At 42.4% G+C, this 27900-nt stretch overlaps 1 protein-coding gene across 4 annotated transcripts; it reads left to right on the forward strand.

Moving 5' to 3' along the window:
• The first annotated feature begins 681 nt into the window (after nt 1–681).
• Nucleotides 682–27028, forward strand: LOC120902101 (proteoglycan 4). 4 transcript variants are annotated; one of them, XM_040310606.1, is made up of 7 exons: nt 682–858; nt 14563–14784; nt 15134–16943; nt 18164–18527; nt 18594–18803; nt 18867–20165; nt 25223–27028. In XM_040310606.1, the coding sequence occupies exons 1-6, from the start codon at nt 810–812 to the stop codon at nt 20079–20081; spliced, it is 3870 nt and encodes a 1289-aa protein (XP_040166540.1). In that variant the 5' UTR covers nt 682–809; the 3' UTR covers nt 20082–20165; nt 25223–27028. The 4 variants fall into 4 exon arrangements, with proteins under 4 accessions (XP_040166540.1, XP_040166539.1, XP_040166541.1 ...); XM_040310608.1 differs by having other exon boundaries at nt 683–858; nt 15134–16312; nt 16472–16943; nt 18164–18803; XM_040310605.1 differs by having other exon boundaries at nt 18164–18803.
• The last annotated feature ends 872 nt before the right edge of the window (nt 27029–27900 follow it).

Genomic DNA, 27900 nt, shown 5'->3' on the forward strand with positions numbered 1-27900 from the left:
TTGTTCGTCTGCCGTTTTGTTTCACAGGTGTCGGATGCTTAAATCATGAAGGAAAAGGGTTCAGTTTGTTCTATTTTTATTGTTCTCTAATTTTGCCTCCAGTCCGTCCAGTGGGCGTTTATTTTTTTTGCCTGAAACGTTCGATTTAGTTTTCAATGTTTTTTTTTATTGAAAGCAAATGTTCAAATCGTTTGGTTTTAAAGTTTTAGATTAGGGATGGGAAAATTTCTACAATAAATTTTGTGGTGATTGTATGGTAATGACTTTTGGACTGGAAAAGTTACATGACTTTCGCTCGGCCAGATCATTTATCTGTTGGTAAATAAACAATAGAAGAGGTTTTGTTAATGACACTCACAATATCCTAGTTTTTTTTTAATTTATCAAACTTTTGATAGCAATAATTTCTAGCCGTTAAAACAGGAAGGAAGTTTTGGAATGATGATCCTACATAATTTTGAATTTTGTTTAACAAAAAAGGTTTCTATTGTGATTTTACCGATATTTTTCTTAATGTATGTTCTATTTATCTAAAATATGTTTTTGTTTTCTTTAGCTCGATCTTTATACTCTAAAATAAGTTTGTAAAAATGTTATTTTTGAAATTTTATTTTCCATTGATTTAACCTATGTTTTTTTTCTTTACAGAAACTCTCTGCATACCAACTTTAGCTTGATTGCACAAATAATGCAAACGCTTGCAACTTAATTTCCTAGCACAGAGCACCACAATCTGAGAACGTCTTTTTTATAAATTTCGTAACATCAATCCGGTAAATCAAAGCGAATCGATCTAGAACAGCTACACAATGGAACATTTTATCAAATTGTTGCTGCTGTGCGTTTGCTTAGCAAATGGTAAGTTAATTCATTTTTGTTTTAGTTTTTACTCCATTATATCTACCCGTGGTATGTGCCAACAAACCATTCGTGTTTGTTTATCCAATCCGTTTTTATTTTTTCACTAAAACTTCGCAACCAACCCTTCACTTTCTCTAAACGCAATCAATCCTTGCTGTCGTGAGTGATATGACCTGCGAAAAGCCACTCTATATTAAGCCCTGGCACGACGGTCACGTAGAAACACTTTTGTTTTCGTCACGCCATTAAATTACACAAATTAACGCCCTAATCAGTGATTAATTATTGCCAAACTCGAGCCACGAAGCAAAGGCTGCGTCAGTCATTTGTAAATGACAGCCCCCTCTCGGTTTCAACCCCATTTTTGGCCCGGGGGCTGTAAAGTTTGTAATTGTGATATATTCCTTCCTTGCGTGTGATATATTCTGGACAGGAGTGGATATCCTTTAAAAAGAAAGGGTTTTCTGTTTTGTGACTGCAAACTATTTTTTATTTGCCGGTTCAGGCTTGTGTGTATGTGTTGTTGCAGCGACACATTGTCCTTGTGGCTCGAAGTTAACTTTGGAACCCCGTTTGGCCGACAGGGAAATAAAGCACCTTTAAAAGGTTGGACAATTACAGACACGCACATATTTCAGCACAAAGTAAGCCAATGCTTGTCACGCCATAGGCAAACTGCATCAAGATGGTCGTGATCGTTCACTTTTCTTCCTAACGTGAGCGAGTGTGTGTGTGTATGTGTCTCTTTGCATATTTGTTGTACCGTACCAAACCATAGGCTGATTTGCTTTGCATTTTCTCCACTACTTTTATTTACCGACCGCCAAGGCACCATAAGGCTCCATTAGACAGGAAGGAGGACACAAGCGTGCCGTAAAAGTTGTTTTAGGTCAGCACTGGGCCCAAGGTTTGAGCCGCCCAAGAAATGGTTATGTTTATGCAAATGTCATTACACCACCGGAAGCCGCACCGAGCGCAATGCAGCGCGGGGAGGCAAAGGAAGAAACTACCACCGGCCAAACCCGGGCTAGGAAGCAGGACGGAGGAAAACTTTAATGAAAAGTGCCATCTAACCTACAAAATAATTTTCTTCGCTTCACTTTGCGGTTCACTTTGGTCGTATTTCTTTGTCCGGGGCGAACTGTAAGCGAGAAGTCTGCTTTCTTGGCTCGCTCAAGAAAGCCCAAACAAGGCGGCGTCCAACGGCACGAAGGGGAAGAGAATCAGCTGAGCCCCGAGTGTGGTAACTTTATGACCTCCAGAGGTTAACAGCGCTATAAGTGGCATTCGGTTCGACTGGTGCACAGCACCGCTATCTGAAGGGAAACAGACAAAAACTGCTCGCCGAGAGGAAGCGTCTGGGGGCAATTTACCACCACAATAAACGCAACCAGCGTCGAAAATGAACGACATACTGCATTTGCTCGTATGCGTCGGGTCCGAGGGAGTTATGGGCGAGCGTTGAGTAAATAATCGCTTCCAGAAAAGATGGAGACCGAATTGTTTGAACCGTTTCGGATGGTCGGGCTGGGCGGAGGGGATAAAATAATGTCACAGACGTGCTGTGTTTAAGATAACAGGATAGTTTGGTAGTTTTGGCATGGAAGCATGAAATATTAATTCGTTTCAAACTGGTATTTTTTGCTCTTTTAACGTCTTGCGGATTGGCATTAATGAAAGGATCTAAATGAAGTTGATTTGTGTTCAGCGAAGAGGCTATGGATAGGTGTATGATATTGGAATGATTCAATAAGCACGTGAAGTTTACCTTCTTAGCCAAGTACATAGCCAAGTTTCTGAAGCAACAAATTCCAACTCTTAAAATATTTTACGGAGCCAGGTTTTATTGGACCCTCTTAAAAGCAATCCACTTTGTACGCCATTGCCAACCAGCCTGGGAAAGGGTCCTATAGGGATGAGACGTAACGCCTGCCCGATAATAGGATAGTAATGGTTGGCCCGGTATCCGGTAGCAGGTGTATCTACTTTGTAGCCAATTTCCGATAACAGCATTAGAGCTTCGGGTTACAATCCAATCCTTACTGTGGACGTTCGATCGATGGGAGACATTCTAGTTCCGAGTGACAAAGACTACAGGTAAACTTCCGTGCCCATCGTAGATTTTTTTTTTTGCTGCATTCCTTCTCTTTGTTACAAGCTGATGAGCAGTACGCTTCCGTCGCCATGGGAAATACTCTCAAAACACACTTCCACGTACACAAAACCCGGAAACGATGTGTTTGTAGGCTATGTCGACGTTTTTCTCTACTCGAACCCACCCTATGCTGGTAGTGTTCTGCCGATTGCCTACCTTGCAGGCGTACCATAAGGAAAAAGGGATGTTTCATTCGCACCCTGTAATCGACATCCGGTAATAAAATACCTGTGTATGTTCTCCATTGATACAAATTTACATAAATTCCCATTTTCCAAACGGCACGCCTACCTTTGCACACACATACACTCAAAACAAGGAAACAGACTGATATCGATAGGAATGATCAGGCTGCGGTAGGTTGTGAAGTACACGTTGCGCAGCAGCGGCATTCGCTCCAGGTGAAGTGAAGTGGTCGTACGAAAACACATTCCCAGCTGTACCGCTGCACGTATGTGCCCTCTGTTAGACGAAGTACCGCCAATTATCGACTTTTGTCGGCTTTGTCTGTCTCTGGCTGCCGGAAAGTCGGAAAGTTTCACCCGGAGGAAGGCAGGGCAGGGGAAACGGAAGTTTCCCGGTAGAGCAAAAGTTTTGTTTATCCAGCCTTTCGTTTCGCTAACTTGTGCTTGCTGTTTTTTTATCCTCCTTGCTAGCACTCGCCTCCCCAGGGCGACGGTAGTTTTTTGTTCACCATTCATGGGTTTCTCCAGAATTCGGACATTCTTATCTTTCCCACAGCAGCATGTTTTCCCTGGAAACGTACGACGCGACACGGGGTCTTGTAAGCCCGGGGGGAAATAATTTCGCATGAATGTCGACCAGCAAGGCAAACTGTGTATGTGTGGGTTGCTGTTGAAGAGCGTACAGTGATCATTACCGCGCTGTGCGGATTGCCTACAATTAGGGGCCATCTCGTCCGGTAGTCGGTATCGATTTCCACGAACAATTTCTATGCCTGCACGAGGTTCGAGTGTGATGCGTTTTCTTTCCCTTCGGAGCATATGCCGGAACGGAACCGGAACTGTAACGGATACGTCTGTTTCTTTGCCTTAGCGCTGGGCGTTGCGATTGCTGGAAATACCAGCTTTTTTTTATTTGGCTCTCCGTAGGAAAGTGTGGCCCGTGTGGTTATGGGCGATGATTCACATGGGGAGCATTATACTGATTAGTTAATAAGAAATTGTCATCAGAACGTTACGAAATGCTATTCAAAGTTTAAAGGCGATCTACCTTATTTTATTTTTGTTGCAATTCTCACAGAAATCAAAGCACGAAACAAAACTTCTTCAAGCCTGTTCATTCCTTTTCTGTGCGACGTGCGTTGTAGCACTTGCAAGGATACTCCACTCCATTCGATGACACAGCATGGTAAAAAGTTACGGTTAATTTGCAGTTAGTCAAAGTTTCCACTGTTTGCTCCAGGACCTACAGCAGCAGCCAGTGGCCATTTCTCGCACCGTTAGCAATGGGTTTAGTTGCTCCAGGTAGGTCGTACCGGCACTACTCGTAACACCTTCGAGACTCGGGAAAGCTTATTGCCAGTAATAGGCGGAAGTTGTGCGAAAAATGGACCCAATGAGCCAATGGGACGAAACTTTCGCAACAGAATGCGAAAAATACTCCCTTCATGGGCGGCATGGTCTGAGCCATCGTCGGCCGGTCCGGCAACCACTGCAGAGATGGATACAGTCCAATTAAATGCAAATTAAGTTGGAGAAAAGTCTAATTAAAGTTAAATTTCAAACCATTTGCTATTTGTGCTTGTATGTATGTGCCACCGGTGGATGCCAACCGTACATCGGGCTGTTGTTTCGGGCACCGGAGGGCTTGGACTTTCGATCAGGTTTCTTATCCAGAACCATCGCACTGGTTTCAAACCGGGGGAAATGAAGCTTCCCACTGCATCTCATGCTTACCCCTGGATCTGCTATGCCCTGGTGGTTAATGAAACATCAAGCCGTACCCGTGTGCAAGTGGCAGTGTGAAGTCTATTTTTCTTCATTTGACTATCAGGGATAGCGAAGAGCCGGATCGAGAGGATCGAGCTTCGGATTGGACCGGTCAAAAGCCGTAGTCGTTCGGACAGAGTTAGGTTCGTTATGTTGAATCGACACTCGAACGCCAGAGCGTTGAATCGAGAGGCGCACCATCGAGTGTGGCAAACTGCTGTTCCGTTTGGTGTTTAAAATTTTCCCATTAGTTCTTCATTTCGACGCCTCAATTAAAGCTCAATTTTGTGCAAAGGCGTTTGGATCAGGAAAAAGCCGAGCATGATACTGACCAGAGATATTGAAAAATCGTTACCTTACCATGGAAAATAAATAACGCAAGGCTTTAAAGTTTGGCGAGGTTGGTTGAATGCCATTATGCATTTCATTAAAAACCACATAATGCTCAGTCAGTTAATGGTAACGATGCGTTTACTCATCGTTCTTGAATATCGTCTACTTTATTACCCAAGTTTTTCAATATGTAGCCTACCAACTTAGTGGGTATGGTAGAAGGGGTCTGAATTCATTCTGTGTAAAGTTATAAGAGGGTCGACTAGTTTTATTCAGCACCTAGCAAAGCATGTTCTATGATGTCATATCAGTTTTCATTACTATTAAATAGTATAGGGCAAACGTACTTATAGTGGTTGTAGTGCCAATAGTGATAGTATTGCACTAAAATGCGCTCCATACGATAATTTAAAAGTAATCAAGTTATTTATTTTTATTAAGATTCACATTATTACGGCTTCGGACGTATTTTCAGATCAAGTTATTTATGTTACTGTGAAATATTCTAAGGTCATTTGCAAAGGGTTTAAAAGTTTGATAGGGCCATTCCGTACCTTAGTGACCGAAATATCCATTATTTTGTGACATGTGGCAACATTTCTCCAAAATCCTTAAGGCCGGGGGACATTGTACGTACTCGTTAGTGTAATTTCGGTTTTCACTAGCGCATTTGGAGGCGGCTGGTGGAAGCTTTTTTTTATATTCGAGGGAATGGTCGTTCCGGAACTCAAATGAAAGTAGTTTTTTAACCGTTATTTTAAGAAAATATGGCTGAAACACTTGCACAACATATTTATCTATCACTTATAAAGCGTCTCCAGTTCAGTTTTAGTAAAAAAACATGGAAGAATAACATATTTTCTGAAGCGGCTCCAAATTGTTTGGCAAAATGCTTCGGTCAGCCGCCGCCACATGCGCTTATGAAAATCGAAATTACACCAGCGAGTACGGACAATGTCCCCCGGCCTTTAGGATTTCCTAACAAAACTAATATTTTTGTTAACGTTATAAGCGACCACTTAACAATGAATTATAAACTTTTTCAACATAACTTTTTTTAAATGTTATTGATTGACTAGAATTCATTGCTTTTAGACCATGCATTTGCCTTTTTCAGTGTTTTACCATAGTGCCATTATAAGAACACAAAACAGGCATGTTCTTATTGTGATTATAGCCATAAAATCAGTTAAAACAATACATTTTAGATATTTTCCAGATTTTTTTTACATGTCTAATTGTTTTCACTAAAATGAGTTTTCTTTTAGTAATTTACCGGGTGTGGGTGGACCATAGTATATCGTACTTTGGTCAATATTTTCATCAATCGAATTTGTACATTTTTTACGATCAAATGATGAAAGAGATCAATATTATGGCAGCAATCCTTGCTATGCATAGGACAAAGCATGAAAACTAGGTTCCATTTTATATTATACACAGTTTTTGAGGTATCTTTGTTTACCATCACTATAGGAACACAATACGTCGACTATAGGAACCATACTACTATTGTGGTACAACGAAGTCGTTATAAAAATATAATTTTTTCGTAAATTTGTTTTGTTAGATGGTAAAAATGCGTGTGATTGCAAAGATAAAGCATATACCAATTGCTATGTGTTAAAATAATCATACATTCCACTATTATTGGTACATTTACTCTATCCTTACTTGTTATTTTCAGAAATTATTCTTCGATTTGCTCTGTTAATAATTTATCTCACATTTATGAAAACATATAAGTCTAAAGGCTCTAAACAAACAAACTGTGGTGCTTATTTACATCATTAACGTATGTGAACATTACAACATGTTTAAACTTTTCATATGGTCCCTTACGAAAACCATCAAACGATCGCAGAAAAAGAAAACATGAAAACGACTTATTAGATGATACAAATGTGCAGATAAAATTTCTTTCCTCCGAAGGTAACAGTTTTTCTTTCTTCTCTTGAATAAAAATTTGCTCAATCGGATTGTGTATAAAGGGTATGTAAAAATGTGTATGTGCCGTGAGCATCTTCGTTTTTCGCTTTAACTATACTCATACAGTCTTTGACACAAAATTACCTTTTACGTGTGCGCACACATACTTTCTTGCCATTGAATGTCTTTTTAATGAGACGCGCATTTCATGTACGTTTGATAAAAGAATGAAAAGTACCACACATCAGGCGCCAACGCCAAAGTATTTTGTCAGTGTTTGTAGGGTGAAAAAACGCAACAGCGAGGTTGTTTTGCTCGTTGAAATTTGTGGCATTTTATCTTTCCATCATTGAACGTTTCAGCACACAGGCAAGAAGACATCAACGTTTTATTTCCACATGAAATCTTCAAAAACTTTCCCCCTAAACAGCAATCCGTGTGAACAGATTTTATCCTGCCAGTTTGGGCCTTCCGGGAAAGCCAAATTTGAGGCCTGCCAACATATAGCACCGGCTCAGGAGCCGAGTGAAAGGGGGCATCAAAAACATTCAATTTTCTTTCACAATTGACAAACCAAAAGGAAGTGGAAGCAAAACCACCCCGTTTGAATGTGGGGAAAAAGTGACAAACATGTGATGGCGGTGTGACGGGTCGGTGACGGAAAATTACCTTACACAAAATGTGTTGTGACCATTCCTGTGGGGAAAAGTTAAGAATTTGAATGTTCCAACACACCTGGTGCTTTGGTTACATTCGTGTTACACTTTTTTGTCAATGATTTTTGTATTATCCTTGCGGCTCACACTTCTAGCAGGAGTAACGCAACGAAAAGATGTAATACAAGGAAGAAAATGGGAAACGAGTGACACACGTTTAGAGACGACTGCCTTGGGGACAATCGTCCATTAAATTTATGTGGAGGCATAAAAGTGAAACGATTTGCAGTTGTCCCGCGGGAAGCGGCGAACGATGTTCGACACATGACGGAATGAAAAACGAAAGCATCTCACAAACTCCAACATGATGGCGTTGTTCCGCTAGGCAACATATCCCTGTTGCACAAAACAATTACGTTCTAGTTGGTGGAACCCCTTCTCGTTGTTTTTCCACCAAAAAACGTATGTAAAAGCGCAATGGCTTGTGTGGAGAAAATCAAGCCCACACTAACGCCATATAATCATGCGAGTTGGTGTGTGTGTGTGCGCCTTGTGCAATACAATCAAAGATGAATAAACCTGGCCCATGTGGTGAAGGACGAGATTGGAATATTTTTCTGGCCTTCGTTTTGTTTATTCGTTTTTTTGTGAATGTTGTGTATACTAAGAATGTCTTAATCTTCTGCGCATGGTTCACTCACAGTCGCCAGTATGTGTTGTGACAGCGGCGAAAGGAAATAGACAAATGGTGTGAAACATACATGTGTATTATTTTACGCGAAGAATACACGTTTCACCATCTTTTGGTTTTGCTAACTCGTATGAGCGGAAACTCCATTCCAGGAAGCAGAAAAGAATGATGAAATCATGTTTTAGAACGACTCCTCCAGCCAGCTCCAGCTGCTTTCTCGCATAACCACCATAGCGCTTAACTGGTAAGCTCTGTGTATATCTGTAGAGTAAAAAAAAGAAAACACAATCATCCGGAAATAAAACTGTCACCGATGGGAACGGGTAACGGGAGCGGGAGAGGGATAAACATTTCACCACGCTAATGTAAAAAAAACCACTCTCCTGTAGAGCACTCGCCTAATTGAGATGTTTACATGCGTGGCTTTAGAAGTTAAGCGTGTATGGGAAGGCCGATGGCGATTCTGGAGGAGATGTTGCTACCTGTTAGCTAAAAATAAGGGCAGGTTTGTATGCCGCACCGGAACGGCAACAGCACCGAATACCTTTGATCTTTCTCCTGAAACGCTGAAAAACGGGGGCAAAATAAAGAAGAGGATACGTACACGAGCTTTCAACGTAAAGGTAAAAAATCCTTCTCAGCATCGGATGGACGACATACATGGCAGCATCGTGTCGTTTTGCCCCAGTGCGTGTCCTTTGCCCACACATCAGTCGTTCCAGTGGGGCTGGATTTTTATCATTTACGTGTTTTTCTTTATTTTGGTTGTTTACGTTTCATTGCTTTTTATTTTGGCAAATATTTTTATTCCCGTGTCTGTGCTTTTATTCTTTGACTTTTACTGAAAGGCGAAGAGTGGCTTCGCTTGAAACCATGAAATTGTTTTAAAGGTGCAATCCGATGTTTAGTCTTAATAATTTAAGAAATTTTCAAACAAGACTAGTAGAGATCTAGTTTTTTTAATTAGAATTGAAGAGAGGGCTTTAGTAGATTGTGAATATGTGTAGTTAATATGTGAAGCATACAAAACACAAATGCTCTTTGATTATTGGATGAGGGTTAGAAATAATAATGTAATTTAATATAATTATAACTTATTCTCATACCTTGTACCTATATACATTTTTATGTTATTTTTATGTATGTTTATGTAAAATCGTAAAGTTTATTTGGTTTAAATCTTCATTTTTTTAAATAATCAATTAATTTTAATTAGAAAAAAAAAACCAAGTGGTATTGATGAAACTGCCACAGATTGGATGCCTTGTTTAGTTTTTTGACAATCCCTTAGTAAGATAGTTTTGCTCCTATGTACTAAAGATTCGTGTACAATTTATACGCAGACCGGATATGCTATTCTACAGCACTTGTACAGCACACACCAAGTAAAATGGGGGAAAGCATACCTTGTAGCACAAGATATGGGAATTATTATCCTTAATGTTTTTCTTCGTTTTATAGTTGATTCTTTATTGTTACATTCATGTTTTTACTAGCGCTGAAACACATCGTTATAATCGGAACGTGTAAATTACATTCGACTTATTCAATTTAGCTCTCCTGCAAATCGTTCAATCACGAGAGGCACGCCAGAGCAAATGGGCACGTCGAATTAAAGCATTTCTTCACGTGCTCCATTACTTGCCAGGTTTTACTGAATGGGCGGCAAGTGGGAAACATTTGACCCTTGTTCGAGATCAAAGAGAGAGAGAGAGAGAGAAAGAGATGGAGCAAGACGCAGAGGTTCGTAGAGCTAATCGTTAGGTATGCAAATCGTGGCCGTGGTTACTTATCGTTTGATCTAGACCACTTTGTTACCGACCCGGGGGATCAGCAAAGACGCTGCCCGGTCGAAAAAGGAAGCCGAGCTTGATATATTGTTAAAGTCAGCCGCACCGAGCCGAACTGGTTGCACGCTGGTTTGTGCGGGCAGAATTGGAAATGGAACGAGGATGGTATGCTCCAAGTCCAGGACCAAAAATGTCGAGTAGAAAACCTGCCAAACGTGAGCAAATGGCAGCTCCGTTCGATGGAGTGGCGCGTAGAGTGTCTTGTACTTGCGCGAAGGCACGCCGTCCTGCTCGATTGCACTCGCGCGAATGGTCCGTGTTTAGAATAGTGAAAGAATTTAATATGTGTGCTGGCATGTAAATCGTAGGTAGAAGAAGTTGGTAAAAGCTCGTTAACAAGGCCAGCTCTGCCCTGTTCTGCAGTTTTGTCCTGCTGGTTATCTTCCGATGTCACTGCTAGTCAAAGGACACACGCGTGCATACATTCACGTACGCTGCAATGCGACCCAAAGGTTTGCCCGTTGGTGTACCTGTGGGAGCGTAACTTTCTGCACATGTACTTTTAGATTTTTTTTAAAAAAGAAAGCAAAAGAACATAACAGGCACAATCCATTTGGCAGAAGTCTCGGCGACGAAAAAATAGGGGGGCTCCGATAGCAAACCCCGTCTAGTTACATTTCATTCGGACGATTGCTTTTGCGTTCTGTTTCTCCTGCGCCCGCAAAGAGGCAGGCTTCTTTTGTGCCGGCTGGCAATCGCATACGGAACAACTTTGTCCTTGGAGGTTCAAGAGTATTGCGTTAAAACTTGTCCTTTTTCCCGTTCAAAGGCATCTGTTTTGGGACTTTTTCCTGAGGACGCTTTCACATGGGTTCGAATTTGTATGTGCGTGTGTGTGTATGAACGATGCACGTATTCGTTTTTCCGCCTTTTTAAACTTTTCCACTCGTTTTGCGACGTTCCACCTAGCGATGCATCCTTTTGAATCAGAAAATCTAAACGCACGCTTCAATCAGTTCCCTTCACATGTTCGGCTCAAAACAGCGTACCAGGGTAAATCGTTTGTGAGCAAAAGTTGTGCTTTACAAAGCGGGAGCAGCCAACCCGCGGCACGGGACGGAAAGCGGAAATAAAATGTGGAAAAAACTCTCGTTCTAACTACCGCAACTTTACTGCTTTCGTTGGCTAGTTCTTGTGCCGCCCAATCATCAAACCTTCGCAGTGCCATTATCGTCCCTTCCCTCTGATTTCCGTGTGTTTCTAGTTTCCTAACTGCTATTCAACTTAGTTGCAAACATCAGCAATACACACACACACATACACCCGCACCCTCACCTACTCAAGCACACTACGAAGTAAGCTGTAAAGGCGGAAGGCACCGGTACGCACGGTACAAACTTTACCCCGCAACTGCATGCAATGCTTCCCTTTGCAAGAAGTTCCTATCTGTACGTACACAGGCGAAGAAACGCACCTCACTCACGCTTACTGTACGCCATTTTCCATGACGTTGTTCATCGGATGCCTTCTCTTCACATCTAGCACACACAAAAAAGTTTATATAAAAAGTGCATCATATGGTGTTTGAGAGTGGTGCATTCGCCCGACAGTGCAAACATTTGCTCCATGCTCGAACGAATAATTCTATTTAAAATTGGCTCGTCACGCAAAGTGGTAATTTGCAAATATCCTTTCGAGTGGCGGGTGTGAGTGATTGTTTCTTTGCCTCCCCCCCCCTCCATGCCAAAGCTTTCCTCTTACCCTTCAGCTGCTGATTAATCGTGCCTGCAAAAGGCTGGTTCGTATGGGCCTTGCTGCATCAAATGCCCTGTAACTGGGAATAAAATTTCAACTTTTTCAAACCTCACCCATGACCGCCGGTACCGCTACGTAGGAAGGGAGCTTTAGCATTTTCATGACTATTTCGAGAGAGTGATTACTTTCTCTGCGAGTATAAATTGAAAAAGGGGGAGAAAGGAGTCAGCATTGTTCCACCCCAAGCCGTAAGCTTCATTACGCTTTTTTCGGATAATTTGCTGTCGTTTCCATTTTAGCATACTTGAGCCGATACATACACACACAGACAAACACTTGGCGGACATTTAGTACGGGTGAGTTTTGTGGTTCACGTTCTAGCAAGCTATGCATAAAACAGAGTCGAACGATTTATTCGACTTCGATTTGGTGTGCAGTAGGGAGGCTCTCACTGCCGGCTGACCATGCCGCCAGCGCAATTCCACCATCGAAAACCGTCCTTAAACACGTGCCTTCGCCTTTTTCGACTGGGAACAGGAGGGACTTCAAATCAACCATTCACATTTAGATTCGTCTAGACTGCATTGTGGAAGATCGATTTGGGATAGCGTCAAGGGATGGAATAACTTGAAGTCTTTTCCCACTCTATGTCACTCCCACAACCACACCTCAACCCAGGGTACGGTATCCATCGCTTCAGACGAGAGTACCTGAAAATTTATTCATTTCCATTCAACAGTAGGATTGATGGAAATATTACACTCAGGATTTGGGAAGGTGAACAAAAAAAACTCATTTTAATCGCTCCAGACGGTTTGACGCTGAATAATCAACCCCAAAGTGTAAGTAATGGAGAGTAAATTTGTGAAAGGTTTTTTTTATTACTTACCTTTACAATTTATTGAGAATAATATTTTATACCACTTTCTTTTCTTTAGATGCGAAAGAAAAATAAATGCTAAGGCGAATGATTTTTCCAATCGGCATGAATATTAAGCGTTCGATTTGCAATGGAAATATAATTTTTTAAGGCTAAGTACGAGAGAAATACTTATAAAACTTTTGAAAAAAATCTCTGTGTTCCATAAGATATGTTTAAAACACGACAGAGTGAGTTTGAACTTTAATGTAAATAAGAAAAAATGCCCATCGGATCAGGTCCAATTATTAAACGAGCTGTCGCTTCCATAGTATAAGACTAATAACGAAATAAATTCTTCCAATCATGGATATTCAATGACAGTCTAAGGAAGGTTTAAACATATTATTAACATATTGTTGCGTTAAATAAGAAGACAATTGTGAAGAAGGTGAGATTGAAGTATTTTGAATTTTACAAAACTGTACAAAATAAACAATTTAGCTAATACGTATGACAAATAAACGTAAGTAAAAGTCATAAAACATTAACAGGTACAAAATTTTCAAATCAATAGCAACAAAAGTAATGTTTTTATTAAGAAAATGTAATGAAGAAGTATTTGCTTTCAGTATTAGAAGTTTTCATAATGTGGGGACAATTTCGTGACTCTTTCTTTCGGGAAGCGAATTTTATGTGACTGTATTGGCACACTTATTAGACTGGCTAAGTTGGAATCTAATAGTAAATTCCATTGTGAGTGTCTCTGACATTCCTGAAAGGGCTCAACATCTTCATTTAAAGTGCATGGTACTTTTAATCATATTTGATAAACACCTAATTGGAAGGAATTTCTTTACACTTACAATTTCAAACAATTCAAACAGCTTTATTTGTTCTAGAAAACAACGTTAGGATATGGTTGCAGGTGAAAGTTTTAAGTGAATCAAACGCACGCGTTGTGTAGTTATGTTGATATTGACATAAAGTTCTACTCAGCTAGTGCTGTCTACGGTTAAGCTTGCTCCAAACGCTGTCAAAACCATGCACAAGAAATGAAAGTTCAACCCTTTCCTCCAATTATGCCATTTTTGCCCCTCACACCGGCATCACAGATCCGTTCAAATTTTGATAAAGTTTAATAACCAAATGCAAAGAAACGTAGAGATGAATTGATTGCTGCCTGTTTGCTTATTGTTAGCTGTGCGACAAAACTTCTGAGCGGAACACTGTGCACGGCCCTCCACCGTTCGCTGCCGCGCTGGTGGGAAAAGTGACAGACTGTTGGCGTCAATATTTGAGCAAATTATTACGCCCAACTCGCGCAGCGGATTGTTGGTTGAACGCCATTTTAGAATAAATGATCGTTCAAAACCCACGGTGTCGCAATCGATACGCCTTTGCCTGAATGGTTTACCCCGTTGGCTGCGGTGGCCGTAGAGCGCTGGTTGGAAATTAGTGTGGCTTTATTTAAGTTTCTCATCTAGCGACCTTCTCCGCATTCGACAGCACGATTACACGATTGATAATTTTGAACAACTATTTTCACTGCTCTTTTCGCGTCGCTATTCATCGTTACAGCCGTACACGGTGCCGTCTATTCGCCGGGAGGAGGCGGAGTTTATGGGGACTCATCACCGAAAGATGCCGGCGGGGATCCAGTGTTTGCTGTGCTGCCGAGCCAGGACGTCAATCCGGACTATTACACAACCCAGACGGTGTATGGATTTCTCGATTTTACCACCACCATCGGTAACACGGTGATGATCTTTTCGCCGCAGAGTGCCGCTCCGGCTTTGACAGGTAATTCGGTTTTAGCATTCAGATTGCGAACAGTCAGCTGCCATGGTGGGATGGCGCATTCGGTTGATTGTTCAGATAGGTTTGTTGTTGATTTAGATGATTGCTAAAAATACAGCTTGCTACAGGGTGGGGTGTTTGCAGATTTTAATTATCCACTGTGCTAAACATTAGCAAGCTAAACTGCTAGGCGGATTTTAAAAAGCCAGGGTGGGGCAAGCAATCATCGGCAAGAAGTAACTGAATGTTTAGCCTTATCTTAATAATTTACAAATATAGACACTAACAATCAAACAAAGTTCGTATTCGCTGCTATGTAGTTGGTACTTAACGAAATGTTATCCACTTTTAGAACCACCAAAAACGACGGCTCCACCACCTCCGGTCATTGAAACGACCCCAACCACCACCACTACCACGGAGGAAGTGGTGAAGGAGATTAAACCCAGCAAAACGGTCGTGCTGCCAGTGCAGCCAAAGGAGAAGGTCAGCATCGTGCAGGTTCTGCCGGAAACTCCGAAGCCTCCGACGACGAAACCGATCGGTCCGCTAAAGTTCGTCCCCAAGGCCGTTCCGAAGGTGGCAATCAAACCAATTCTAAAGCCGAAGCCGAAAATCGTTGAAGTTGCCCCAGTTAAGGCAGAAGCCGTGCCACAACAAGAACAACCCCAGGCAGATCGATTCATCGTGAAACCGGTACCGAAATCTGTGATCATTAAACCAGTCGCACCGATCGTGAAGGTGGTAGCTACGAAGGTTGAACCAACGACGACGACGACGCCCGAGCCTGTCCCGGCAGTTGAATCGGAGGAAGAGGAGGAAGAGGATTTCGAAAAGGAGCAGGAACAGGAAGTGCACGAAGTTGCTGAAGAAGAACATGACGAGCAGCACGATGAAGAGGAACAAGAAGAAGAAGAAGAAGAAGAAGAAGAGGAACAGCAGCACGAGCAGGAGCAGGAACAGGAACAGCAGCAGCAAGAACTCAGTCCAGTCGCAAATGTAGCAGTTGAAGCGGTTCAAGTTACAGAGAAACCGAAGATGCACGTTGTTGAAGCGGTAAAACCAGTAACTGCTGCAAGTACAACAACCACGACGACGGAAGAACCGGTGGCTGTGGTGAATGCTGCCGAGGATCAACACGAAGAGCACTCGCCGATAATGTTTTCCAACATTTCGGAAGATGAAGTGAAACCAGTTGCTGGGGTAAAGGATGCTCAGGCCGATAAAAGCTCGCCCGTAGCGGGAACGGACGACCACCAGCAGCAGAACGAGGAAACGCCCGAAGACGATACCAACGCCGAGGAGGAGGAAGAGGAAGAGGATGAGGAAGAGGACGAACCGATGCCGGTGCTGCAAATTGGCAACAATCTTGGCGAACCGGAGTACGACTTTCTGTCCCGCCAGCCGTCCGAGTTCGTCGAGGAAACGTTCCGCGTCGTCAACCTCAGGCCGACGGCGGCAGGCTCCCAGCCGGTAGCTGCCACTGCCCCATCGTCAGCCCCGCGCGAGAAGGCGGCCAAACCGAAGCGAGGTAATAAGGGCAGATCCCATCCGACCGGCCTGGTGACGACGCTCGGTGGCACCGTGGTTAAGGAGGGCGTTACCACCGTCCACGAGACCAGCGTGATCGGCACCTACATTTCAGGAAAGTATGCGCAGGTCCTACAAAGCACGTCTCATGTCATTCAAGGTAACCAAGGTGGAGCGGCAGCGAGCGGCAACGGGGCAGCGGGGCCATCCAGCCCGGCCACCGATGGCCGGCGGCCCAAGCTGAACCCGAGCTCGACGCTGCGCATCCTGAAGACGGCGGCGCCGGCACTCAACAAGACGCCACGGTACAACCCGGAGGCGGCCTCGATCATCACGCCGTCGCCGGCGACGCACGCGCTCGAGGACACTGGGCTACCGCTGGAGAATCTGTTAGCTAGCCAGCCCAGCTCGAGCCTGGTGCGGCCGTCCCGCCGTCTGCCCGGTAGCGCTAGCGGTAACTTCAAGAACCGTCTGAAGAACCGCATCAGCAAGGACGAGAACGATCTGCAGGAGCAGGGCGGTGAGAGCGAACCCGTTACACCGCAAGCCACGGTAACGCCGCAGCCTACGTACGGCAAGAAGCCAGGCAGCCGCTACCGCAACACACAAATCGTTAAGCCCGTCGCCAAGAAGTAAGTAGCAGTAGCAGGTCGGGTGCCTTAAGCCCGTACCGGCAAGGTGTCGTACGTATTGCTTGCATCGACTTTGCCCGATTCAGAACACGTGCCGCTAGAGGGGGGGCCGGTTCTCGCATCGGAAGTCAAAATTTAAAGCGAACTCAAACGATCGATCCGGCTGTGCCGGTCGGTTTAATTTCATTTCATTCCATTTCGTGCTCATAGCCTGTGTAAGTGAATGTTATGCATGAGTGTTGTCGTCTATTATTTATTTTTTATTTTATCTTCTTCAGTTGAGCAGATCCTTCGTTATTATTTCTTTTTTTCGTTTCATTTATTTTGAATCGTTATTTTCCTTTGTTGTTCATAAGTGCAAACAATTCAATACGCTTTCATGTCATTTATTGTTTTTCTGTCATTTTGTATATTCGACTATTATTTCAAGCATAAAAATCTCTCTTTTCCTCTTAAACTAAAACATTAATGTTTTGAAATCATAATGTTGCGTTTTGCAATCGTTTGCTTGTGAACAATATGTAAATGTGTGTAAATTTTATAATTTCGTTGTGTCAAAATTTCAATTTTTTAACTCATCGTGATACTAAAAAAGAATCATTTACGTTTTTGTGTTTGTGTGTGTGCCTGCTGTATGATTGCGCTTCATATGTTTGAAAGTTTTCACATTTTCATTATCATGTTTCACTACACTCATTTTAAACACATCATGTCTAATTGTTCATCACCACATTACTACCGATTTGAATGTGTCTGTTTGTATGAGAGTTTTGTTTGAGCTGCATATGTGTTTTTGCTCATTTTATTATTTTATCCATTTGTTTTACGTTTTGTTTTGCACGTTTGTTTTTTGTTTGTTTTTATTTTTGCATGAACGCACACCCAATACCATCACCATACATTCATCACAACTTATTACTTCTCACATGTTTCCACCTATTTACGCAATCCACTATACATTCCATTCATACTTGTCACGATTCACAAACTTAACAATGTCACGATACATGATCTCACCATTTCATGAACACTAAATTCACCATCAACACATCATCAGCGAGCGTTTCGTTTTGGGTTTTGTTTTCTTCTGGGCAAAGTGCTGCATGCAAACCAACGGCAAAACACACGCACACATACTGTGTACATACTGGTACAAAGACACCACCCCGGTGATTGTAAACACTTCCCTCCCTTTTCTTCCGCTAACCGTGTTTTTGCAGTACAAGATTTAACCGTTATTCTACATCAAGCGTGGAGGTTGCCACGGTGTCCGTTTATAGTGAGCCGAATCCGACGCCCGGCTCGGGCTATCAGAACCGGCGCAATAAGTCCTCACGTAACGGTTTCAAACCAACATCATCCCACAGCGTGTCGACGGTACAGCAGCAGCAGCCGGATGCGGCTACCAGACGATCGTTCAAGCCGAAACCGCAACCGTCCGCACCGCAGGATCAGGAACCGGGCCAGACCACCAGTCTGTACAAGTTCAAGCTGAACCGGTCGCCGGGCCGCTGGCAGTACAAATCGCCCGCGAAGCCGACAGTCGCGATCCGGAAGCAGAGCGCGGTCAAGCCCAAGGATCAGGTACTGGAAAATCTCACGACCGCACCGATTTCCGACACATCCGTACAGTCTAATGATATTGCGCAGTCACCCGAGCACGCGGAAAAGGTGGACACGGATGCGGACCTGGACCAGTCCGGCTCGGTGCATGGGAATGTGCTGAACGATGCGGATAACGACAACCAGATCGAGCGCCGCTATCCGATCGAGACGCTGAAGGTGGAGATTTCGACGCCGGCTGACTTCCGCGATACGTACTACGAGATTGCAACGATAAAGTCGCCCTACACCTTCCAAGTAAGTGTTGATTTTTATTTAGTGAGAATAAACTGATCTCATGCAAATGGTCTTCTCTTTTAGGTGGGTACGGTGAAGAACACGCGCTATATTACTGTCACATCGACTATTGAGAAGGTGCTGGAGCAGGAGACGGCCACCATCACACCGTCGCTAACGGAACCATTGACTGAGAACATTTTGGCCACTACGACGCACATTGACAAGGAGAGCAATTTGTTGGACTCGAGCATTGCCACACTGCCTCCGATTGTGCTGGGCCTTGACACGGAGACGCCACCACTTGAAACGCTAACGGAAACGTTCAGCACTACCCAGGCCATGCTTAAGACGCACATTCTGCCTGTTATCAGAGAAGGCGATACTACCAGCTACACCCTCATTCAAACCTACCATGTGACGCGTCTAGTCACTGCCACCAAAACGTTGCCACCGATGGAGCTGTACCATTTCGTACCGTCGCGCACACTGAACGAGTTCAACAGCCGATTGGACGAGGCAGGATCCGAGCTACACCTGGAGCTGGAGTTCGGTGATGACAATGAGAACGATGACGAGGATAAGCCCAAGCGCGAACGGCTACCATCCGATCTGGACCTCTCGAACATTGGGTCCGACTTTGACCTGTCCGAGGTGGACAAGACAAACATCCCGGAGAACATTCGACCGAAGAAGAAGATCACGGGAAGCAACAAGGAAAACCGTGTGACCACCGAAGCACCGGTAACGACTCCCGCACTTACACCCGAACAGCTGCAGCAGTTGGCGCTGCTCCGTCTGCTCAACCCGGCCGCTGCTGCACAGATTCCCTCGGTACTGACCTCCTCGAAGCCGGTGGTTAAGCTCGAGACGGTGTACGAGTCGCACGTGCTGCCCATCATCAACGGTGCCAACACAATCCTCAGCACGATTTCGCGCCCGATCGGTACGATCACCAAGACGAGCTACGAGCTTGTAACGACGACGCTGCCCAGCCTACCCATCCCGCCGATTCCGCAGCTCAATCCGCTTCTACTGCAGCAGCAACAGCAGCAACAGTCGCTCCAGATTCAGTCGACACCCGTCGTCACGCAGACAATCGTCACCGAGACGAACAGTAAGGTGCTGAAGCTGACGTTTGGTGCTAAGACGGCGTATACCACGCTCTACTCGACGACGGTGGTTCCAACGGTGCTGACCACCTACTTGACCCAGTCGGTGTCCGTTCAACCGACGGCAGCCGCTGCGTTCCCTGGATTCTTCCCCAACCCGTACGCACCGTTCCCGTTCGTCGGCTAAGGAGGAATGGTAGCGAATTGACTTGCCTAGTTGCTAATTTAGGATAACGAATTGACAGAGCAAAGAGATGGCGTGAATGAGAAGGTAAGCTAACGTAGATATAAAAAGATAATACTAAGCCTAAGATAATACTAAGATAAAAATGGACGCATAAAGCGGTTGTTGCTGGTAAAAGACGCCTTAATGAATGCAATTTGTGCAACAAATCCGTACTAACGAGATTTTTTCCTTGTGGTCAAGTTTTTGTCGCAACCAACCCTCTAACTAAGTAAACAGAACAGTTTGATTTAATTTTCCTGCACAATTCTTATCGAATGGGTAGATTATTGTAGTTTGAACAAACTTTTGTCGTTTATTCAGCCTCTGGTTTGTGCGCAATTATCGGACAAACATCCGGGTCTACTTGTCTCCCATCCTGGGTGGTTTTAAAGTTTCCAACCGAATTTGTTTTCCTGCACTGCTCGTTGCAATGTCCCACTTTGGAAACAAACTTGAACCAGCAGCGGGACTATTAGTCTAGCGACGAGAAGCTTTTGTGTTTGCATCCATCAGTAAGAACAGTGGATAAAGCTTTCCACCAGAAATGGCATCGAGATCTCTCTGGAAGATTCCGCTTGCAATCAACGTGCAACAAGTTTGGTCTATTGTGGACGCCCTATGTCTAGTGCTTGTGAATGAAGCAGCAAGCAAAAGCAGCTAAGATTTTGTTTTCCAGCAAGCCGAAACTTTGCAAATGGTACCAAATCGTGATCAATACATCTGTTTACATTATTGTCATGCTGCTGTGGATAGTTAAATTACCTACTTCGAGTTAAAGAAAGCCTTTACAAAATGAAAATAAAAACACAATCATTTCAGGACGGACCGTCTACCCTTCGAGACAATGACCGATCCAAGTTGATTGAAATCCACACAATGCCAAGTTCTGCTCCCCATTGGGATCCTAAACAGACACATTCAATCTGCAATAGCAAAAGCAAAAAAAGTGCTGCACAGAAAACTCGCTAATAACAGTCCATTCCATACCGATGTACTACCGATTGGTTTCATGAGCTAAAATTGGCGAGGGAAGAAGTACGGAGAAGCAAAAAAATGTGCGAGAAGTCATCTTAATTCTCTTGTTGAATGGAAGTTTATTTCGCATCGCAAACTTTTACCCGTCCGAGCGTACAATGCATCGCGGGAATGGCTCAACTTTCACATCATCGCAGGACAGCACAATGTAAGGACGATTTTTCCTCATTTACTATTTGTCCAGCTAGTTTAGCGAAACTATGGTGTCTCTGGTCATCACCAGTATCAACATCATCATCATCACCATCATCATTAATACCCGCAAAGTCAAACCCAACGTCCGGCTGGCGACGGCACACACTGTAAGACTTGGTCTTTGCCTTGCTGGAGCTGTTTCTATTGAACTAAGGCAACGGCGGAGCGAAGAGTCGTGGGTAGATGGAAAGTTTTCCACTTTCTTTTTTTCTTTTTCCGGAATAGGATTTTTTTCATCTCCCTTCATCCGCTTTCCAGATGCGCGTGAAATCCGGCGAAGATCAACTTCCTGTCGGAAAAGATGTGTGTATTTCTGTGCACAAAGCAAGCGCAAAGTATGGTTGCCATGGCTCATTTCGCCTTTATTTTACGACTTTTACCGCCAGTTTGCCAATGTACAGTGAGCCCTTTTGTTTTTGTATGTACGCGTTTCATGTTGGAACAATTTTTCCTTTACTTCGTTTACCATTTGGTTTTGGTGAAGACTGCTCAATCGAACTTATTTTATTACTTCACTTAAGTTTAGTTGGAGAAACAATTTCGGTTGAGGTTTTTGGCGAATTGGTTCACCAGGGAACACTCCTTTTTGTCACTGTCTTTGTTGTGTGCTGCTTGAATCGATTCCGTATGCTTTTATCGATCGATTGATCGTATTGTTGTATTTCTTCCACTACATTCGGTAGCTGTTTGGGTAGAGAAATTATTTGTTCTGGAGTAAAACCAGGGAACAACGGGACTATTTTTTTGTTGTCACGATGTGGTTATTCAACTTCTACAGCTGTTACTAAAAATGGACAAAGGGAAACGCGCGAAAGACTTATGAGCCTGTGTTCGGTGCTAGAACTCAACCGGCGAGAGTTTTCCTTTCAGGGTTATTTTTATTGGCCCCGTTTGGGTTGTTTTCGGGCGAGGTTTTGGAAAATCCTTAAACGGATTAGTTTTTTATTCAGCCGAAGACTGAACACTCCTATTTCTTTCTAACGATGCATCCCCTCAGGGATGGTGGATGGATCGTGGTCTGTTTTATTTGAGCTAGAGAGGAAAGGACATAAAGCGCTACAAAGGAGCCGATCAGACCGTTTGATTGGATTAGAATCGTCGTCTTTTTCGTCTCCAACGCGCCTTCTACGCAAACAAACAAAGACAAAAAGCCTATAACATTTAGGGGATCTGATCTAGGAGCGGCCCGTAGACCTTTTTTAACCGGTTTACAAGCGTAGTAGAGCGTAACGAAAACTTTAAGTCGTTTGAATAAATGCCAGTGAACACCGAGTAGCCATAGGTCTACCACATAACGCATAGGCACTAACATCAGCTGTATCGTCGTCGAGAGGATTGTTGCATTGAGATGTGCCATAAACTTGGAATCGAACCGTGTCCAACTGGCCATTTGTGTTTCAATCAATAGCTGATTCAATAAAGTGGCTGGCTAGTTGAAAACAGAATAACATCAATATTTGATCCACATGTGAACAAAACCATTGGAATTGTGCAAGAAAATGGACTGGTTCTGCAAACAACGAAACAGGGAGTTTCAATTGTACAGATTGATGTTAGCAAAAACTATATATCAACGGGTAGTATGGAAACAAGTTGTCTAAGTGTAGTTTTTTATACGTAATGTAAAACAACGGTTTGTTCACTATGAAATTAAATATATGATAATAAGATTAACTTTTTGTTTCTAATCTGTAAAAATGTTGAACTTTGGGAAGCCCTGTGATTCAGTTAACTCGTATGACTTAACAACATGCCCGTTTTGGGTTCAAGCTCCGTATGCACCGTGCCCCCCATAAGTAGGATTGCCTATTCTGGTATGGGTAACCAAAAAGTTGCTGAATGGTGGCACAATCTTTGACCGACAACGGTAGTGTTGGGCTCCAAAGAAGAAGACGATTGTTTAAACTGACATTTGAATGTCGATGAGTTGTAGATCTACTCGTAACAAAATAGAATGCGCATTGCTGTCAAACAATCGTAGAGTTAAACAAAGTGTTGGTATTATTCAATCGTGAAGACGAGAACATTTTTCGACTGTGTATTAGGGAATGTTTCCTAATCTTGTCTTCTAAAGAACCAGCCTCAGATAATCATATGAAAATGAAACAAACGTCATCTCCATACTTATCTATAGTATGATTACTCATCAAAACCACATCACACAGCAGTAGCTTCTAGTATCGTCCGTTTCTTTGGAATCGCTCACCGAACCATCCGAGCACTCTATTAGAAAGCTGTTAACGCACCGTCACCTAGCAAGCCTTTCCGGGAATGGTATCATCCATCGACCACAGTGTGTTTAGAACGAGGTAAAGTGACACTAATTAGTGTGAAAATATTTCCTCTGACAAGTACGCAAGGAGAAGGAACCGGTGGTTTAGAGTACCTTGGATACCACCAAAACACCAGCCGCAGTACGATCGGCTCCTTCGGTTTTCCCGTGCAGGAACTGGATCGGAATTAAGTATGGGCAAAACCACAGCAGAATGTGGTGGGAATTGTTGCGTGAATTTGTCGAAGCATTGCTGGCAATACGAAGAGTTCTGGTGCAGTGTCTGTTGGTTCTTTCCCAGCCCTTCCGGACCACAACAAACACTGACACTTCAGTGCTTCAGTGCAAAAGAAAGTCGGGGAGGGAGGAAGACACACTGCTTGAAATTTCTGCAACTTGCTTCCAGTGGCAACCGTTCTGTCCTCGTCGTCAGATGGTTGCTTTGTACTGGCCCTTTTTTGCCAGGCTTTATTCTAGTCTTCACGCTACCCCACTCAACACCTACTGCAAGTAATGTGCAATTTATCCCTGCACAACACGTATACGTGAGGGATGGGATTTTTTCTCTTTCTAGTGCTCATTTTGACCACTTCAGAGCAAAACCACCGAGACAAACAATTTTACCAAAGTGAGCAATGTGCGAAATAAAGATCCCAACCGACTCAAAAAAAAAGTCTGTTGGTGAAATCATTCTGCTCTATTTTATATTCCGCTTAACCCCTCGAAGAGAAGCGACCAAACAGCTTGTGGATCTTCAACCGTTGAGCTACTAGCGGCTGGTGGAAAATGGCGTTAAAAACACTTTTGAAGTTTCGTTTTCCGTTAAGATGATGGTTCTTTGATTTACGGCCCAGTATCCCAGGCGGCTGAGTTTTTCACGTCGGCCCATAGGAAAGAGAGAGATTGAGAGAGAGAGAGATGGAAGAAAAAACACAAGAAAACCGTTTGACGGTCAAAAGATTTATGTGTTCTGGTTGGGTCGTCGTCATCGGCCGGTGGTCAAAGTTTGGTTCAACCTTTTCCCCCTTTTGCAATGCAAAATTCTTTTCAACGGGTAGGGAAAAGTTTTCAAACTCAACCATTCGGCCGGTGACTGGGATGGGGTTTAAACTTAAATGCAAAGAATAAATTGGGGCCAGAATTTAGAACCACTCTTGTGCATTCTAGGAAGCATTACTTTCCAGACAGGAACTATCCCCTTTTCCTCAACAATGTTTTAATGATTGCAATTTTGTGCACCTTTCAGTACGTACGAGCAGTCTCAACAGACCATGAAATGTGGTGTGAATTTCGTCCTTTTACAAAAGAATTCGTTCATTAAGAGTTACTTCGAGTGTGAATGCTTTTTCCAGAAACAACGGAACTTTCGTTTTAAATTCAAAGTGCTCTGCATTTAAATCTCAAAAATCTACAAAAGCTTTTAAAAACATGTCTGAAAAGTCTGCGCTGGATAGGGAATACATTTCATGCCTATCAAAAAGCAAACATTTTCCTTTATTCTTACTTAATGCTTGTAAAGAAGCTTTTTTTAACTCCCTATCCATGGAGATCCATGCGACTTACTAATCCTTAATCCTTTTCTTTTCACATTGATTTATAGACGATCGTACAAGGGACAAAAGCTAATGCCACAACGAAAAGTGAACACATCCCGGGCCCGCTGTATTAACCGTGGCCGTGGATAATCTTCTACCGCCACGATAAATTCCCCAATGATACCGTGTCGGGCTGGTGACGCGTGGAAAAGGAAATTATTCAACGGTGCAGCGAAGCAGCAGCGAAATGGATAGAGATAGCACGCCACAGGATAGGATGTGAAAGGTTAAATGTCTGTGCACAGGAATCTTGCCACGGCTGGGGATGAGACGCCTGTATCTACCGTTTGCTGCTGACAATAAAGTAAGGAACAAGAGGAGTAGAAGAAAAAGAAACCAGACCCCAGCGGAATATAAGGCGCGCCACCCTCAGCTGGAACGATGTTTTAGTGTTATTTGCATGTTTTGTTTTTCTTGCCGGACGATCCAGGCGGATCCAAAACCTACCCTTGACTGACGAACCCAAACCTGGTGGCTGGACATAAAATATTCCATTCCGTTTAGTGGACGAAATGTTTCCCCATGTTTTTTTTTGTTTCCAACCCGCATCCTCCCAGCAGCGCGATGTAAGCGAGGGAAGAAACATTTGCCTTAAGAATAGCATTAAATTTAATTCAAACTAGAGCCTCGGTAATACGGTGAAAATGTTGCCGTAGAAGTATACGATGAGGCGGGAGTGATTTTAAAAGGCGGGTAAGTGCACCCCTTTAGCTTCAGTGGGCCGCGAAATAAGGCAAAACAGTGTGAGAGAGGAGAAAAAACAGGATAGGATCCGCAAAAGGTTTTATTTTATGCTACAAAGGATAAACGGTTTATGGCGACGCAATGGCGAACCAACCAAACGAAGGTGCAAAAACGAATGAAATCGGAGTGAAAAGTGTGGCCGTTAAAGATGAATAGAAAAGTTGGAAAAGAATGGATTTATGAAATTGGAGCGCATCATCGCAAACTACGGACCGTTTCCTCGGTGTATCGGGTGTAATGGATACGCCGTATTCATAAACGGATAATTTTGTAAATATTTTATACGATTATCGCAACAATCGGCTCGAGTTGTCCGTTTAAGGAGCGCACAGGCTTTTTTGTGTGGCTACGCAACAAGCCTCGCTTGAAACGAAATTATCTACTTTGTCTGCAGTATTTAGCTCAGTAAAATTTTAATACAATTTTCCAATTACAAAAAAGATCTTTTATTAGAACTCAATCCTTCAAAGTGTTCTGATTTAGTATTCTTTTGTAAATAATTTATTTTTTCTTGCATGTTTAAAATTTCCTTTTTAGGATCTTTTTTATGATAAAATGGACTTTAAACAATTGACGATTATTGTTTCATATTATTCTTCTAAAAATTCTCATTGCTACTATAAATGTTTTACAGTCTTCAGCTTGCTACTTACCTCCTATATGTGCTAATACTGATCAGCTCAGCAATATATCTGAATCGTTTTCATACGTGATTACTGCAATTGCTCTAGAAATAGCTAGTACTTTAAATGAACGAAAATGCGTTGACCGCTTTTAAGAAACGGTACATGAAAATACAACATGAAAATACTCAGCTCAATACACGTGCTTTACAATTTAAAGTAAAATGATATTACGAATCAAGCGATGGCCGTCGAGTTATTACTCTAATTGAAAATTTCACTCTCCTATTATTTTATGTTTATTTTAAAGTGTCTTTTGTAAATAAGAATTTTCTGTGTTTTTGTTTTTTTGCTATTTTCAAAACTCGTCGCAATATGCTATTGACTTTATAGTTAAAAGTACTGTATTCATTAAACTTTCTTTTAATAAAATCTATACATATGTAAAATGCGTTGTGTCCGAAAAAAATCCGAATTATATGCATTCGAAAGTATTTTTGAAAGGAGTAAGTATTAGAGTTAATGTATCAATAGTGGTGCAATTTGAAGTAGTATAGATGTGTTTTACTGGATTTAAAGTACCAGGAAGGTAAATTTATGATTATTCTAACTCATAGCAATTGTAATATGTTTAATCTACGCAATCACAAGCATTTTGAACATCTAACAAAACAAATTTACGAAAGAATTATATTTTTTACGAGTTCGTTGTACCACAATAGTAGTATGGTTCCTATAGTAGTCGTATTGTGTTCCTATAGTGGCGGTAAACAAAGATACCTCAAAAACAGTGTAGAATATCAATGGAACTTAGTTTTCAAGCTGTTTCCTATGTATAGCAAGTATTGCTGCCATAATATTGATGTCTTTCATAATTTGATTGTAATTTTTTTTTATAAATTTGACGAAAATATTTACTAGCCTGTGGTCAACCCACACCCGGTAAATTACTGACAGAAAACGCATTTTGGTTGCTTATTTTAGTGAAAACAATTCGACATGTAAACAATATTCTAGAAAAAAATCTAAAATGTATTGTTCCGACTGATTTTATGACTAAAATCACAATAAGAACATGTCTGTTTTGTGTTCTTATAATGGCTAATAATGGCACTATGGTAAAAAATACTGAAAAAACAAAAATATGGTCAACAAGCAATTATTTCTAGTAAATCAATAACATTTCATAACAGTTATGTCAAAAAAGATATTGATTAATTGTTAAGTCATAATTTACAGCGTTAACAAACATATTAGCTTGGTTATAAAATCCTAAGGATTTTGGAAAAAAAATGTCGCCACATTTAACAAAATAA

The sequence above is a fragment of the Anopheles arabiensis genome, chromosome 3 (genome assembly GCF_016920715.1).
Source record: "Anopheles arabiensis isolate DONGOLA chromosome 3, AaraD3, whole genome shotgun sequence".
NCBI classification, from domain to species: Eukaryota; Metazoa; Arthropoda; class Insecta; order Diptera; family Culicidae; genus Anopheles; species Anopheles arabiensis.

Coding starts and splice junctions, on each gene's coding strand:
- LOC120902101 (XM_040310605.1), top strand. CDS start 810: ATGGAACATTTTATCAAATTGTTGCTGCTGTGCGTTTGCTTAGCAAAT. Junction 859..14,562: donor GTGCGTTTGCTTAGCAAATG/GTAAGTTAATTC, acceptor TCATCGTTACAG/CCGTACACGGTGCCGTCTAT. Junction 18,804..18,866: donor AGTCGCCCTACACCTTCCAA/GTAAGTGTTGAT, acceptor CTTCTCTTTTAG/GTGGGTACGGTGAAGAACAC.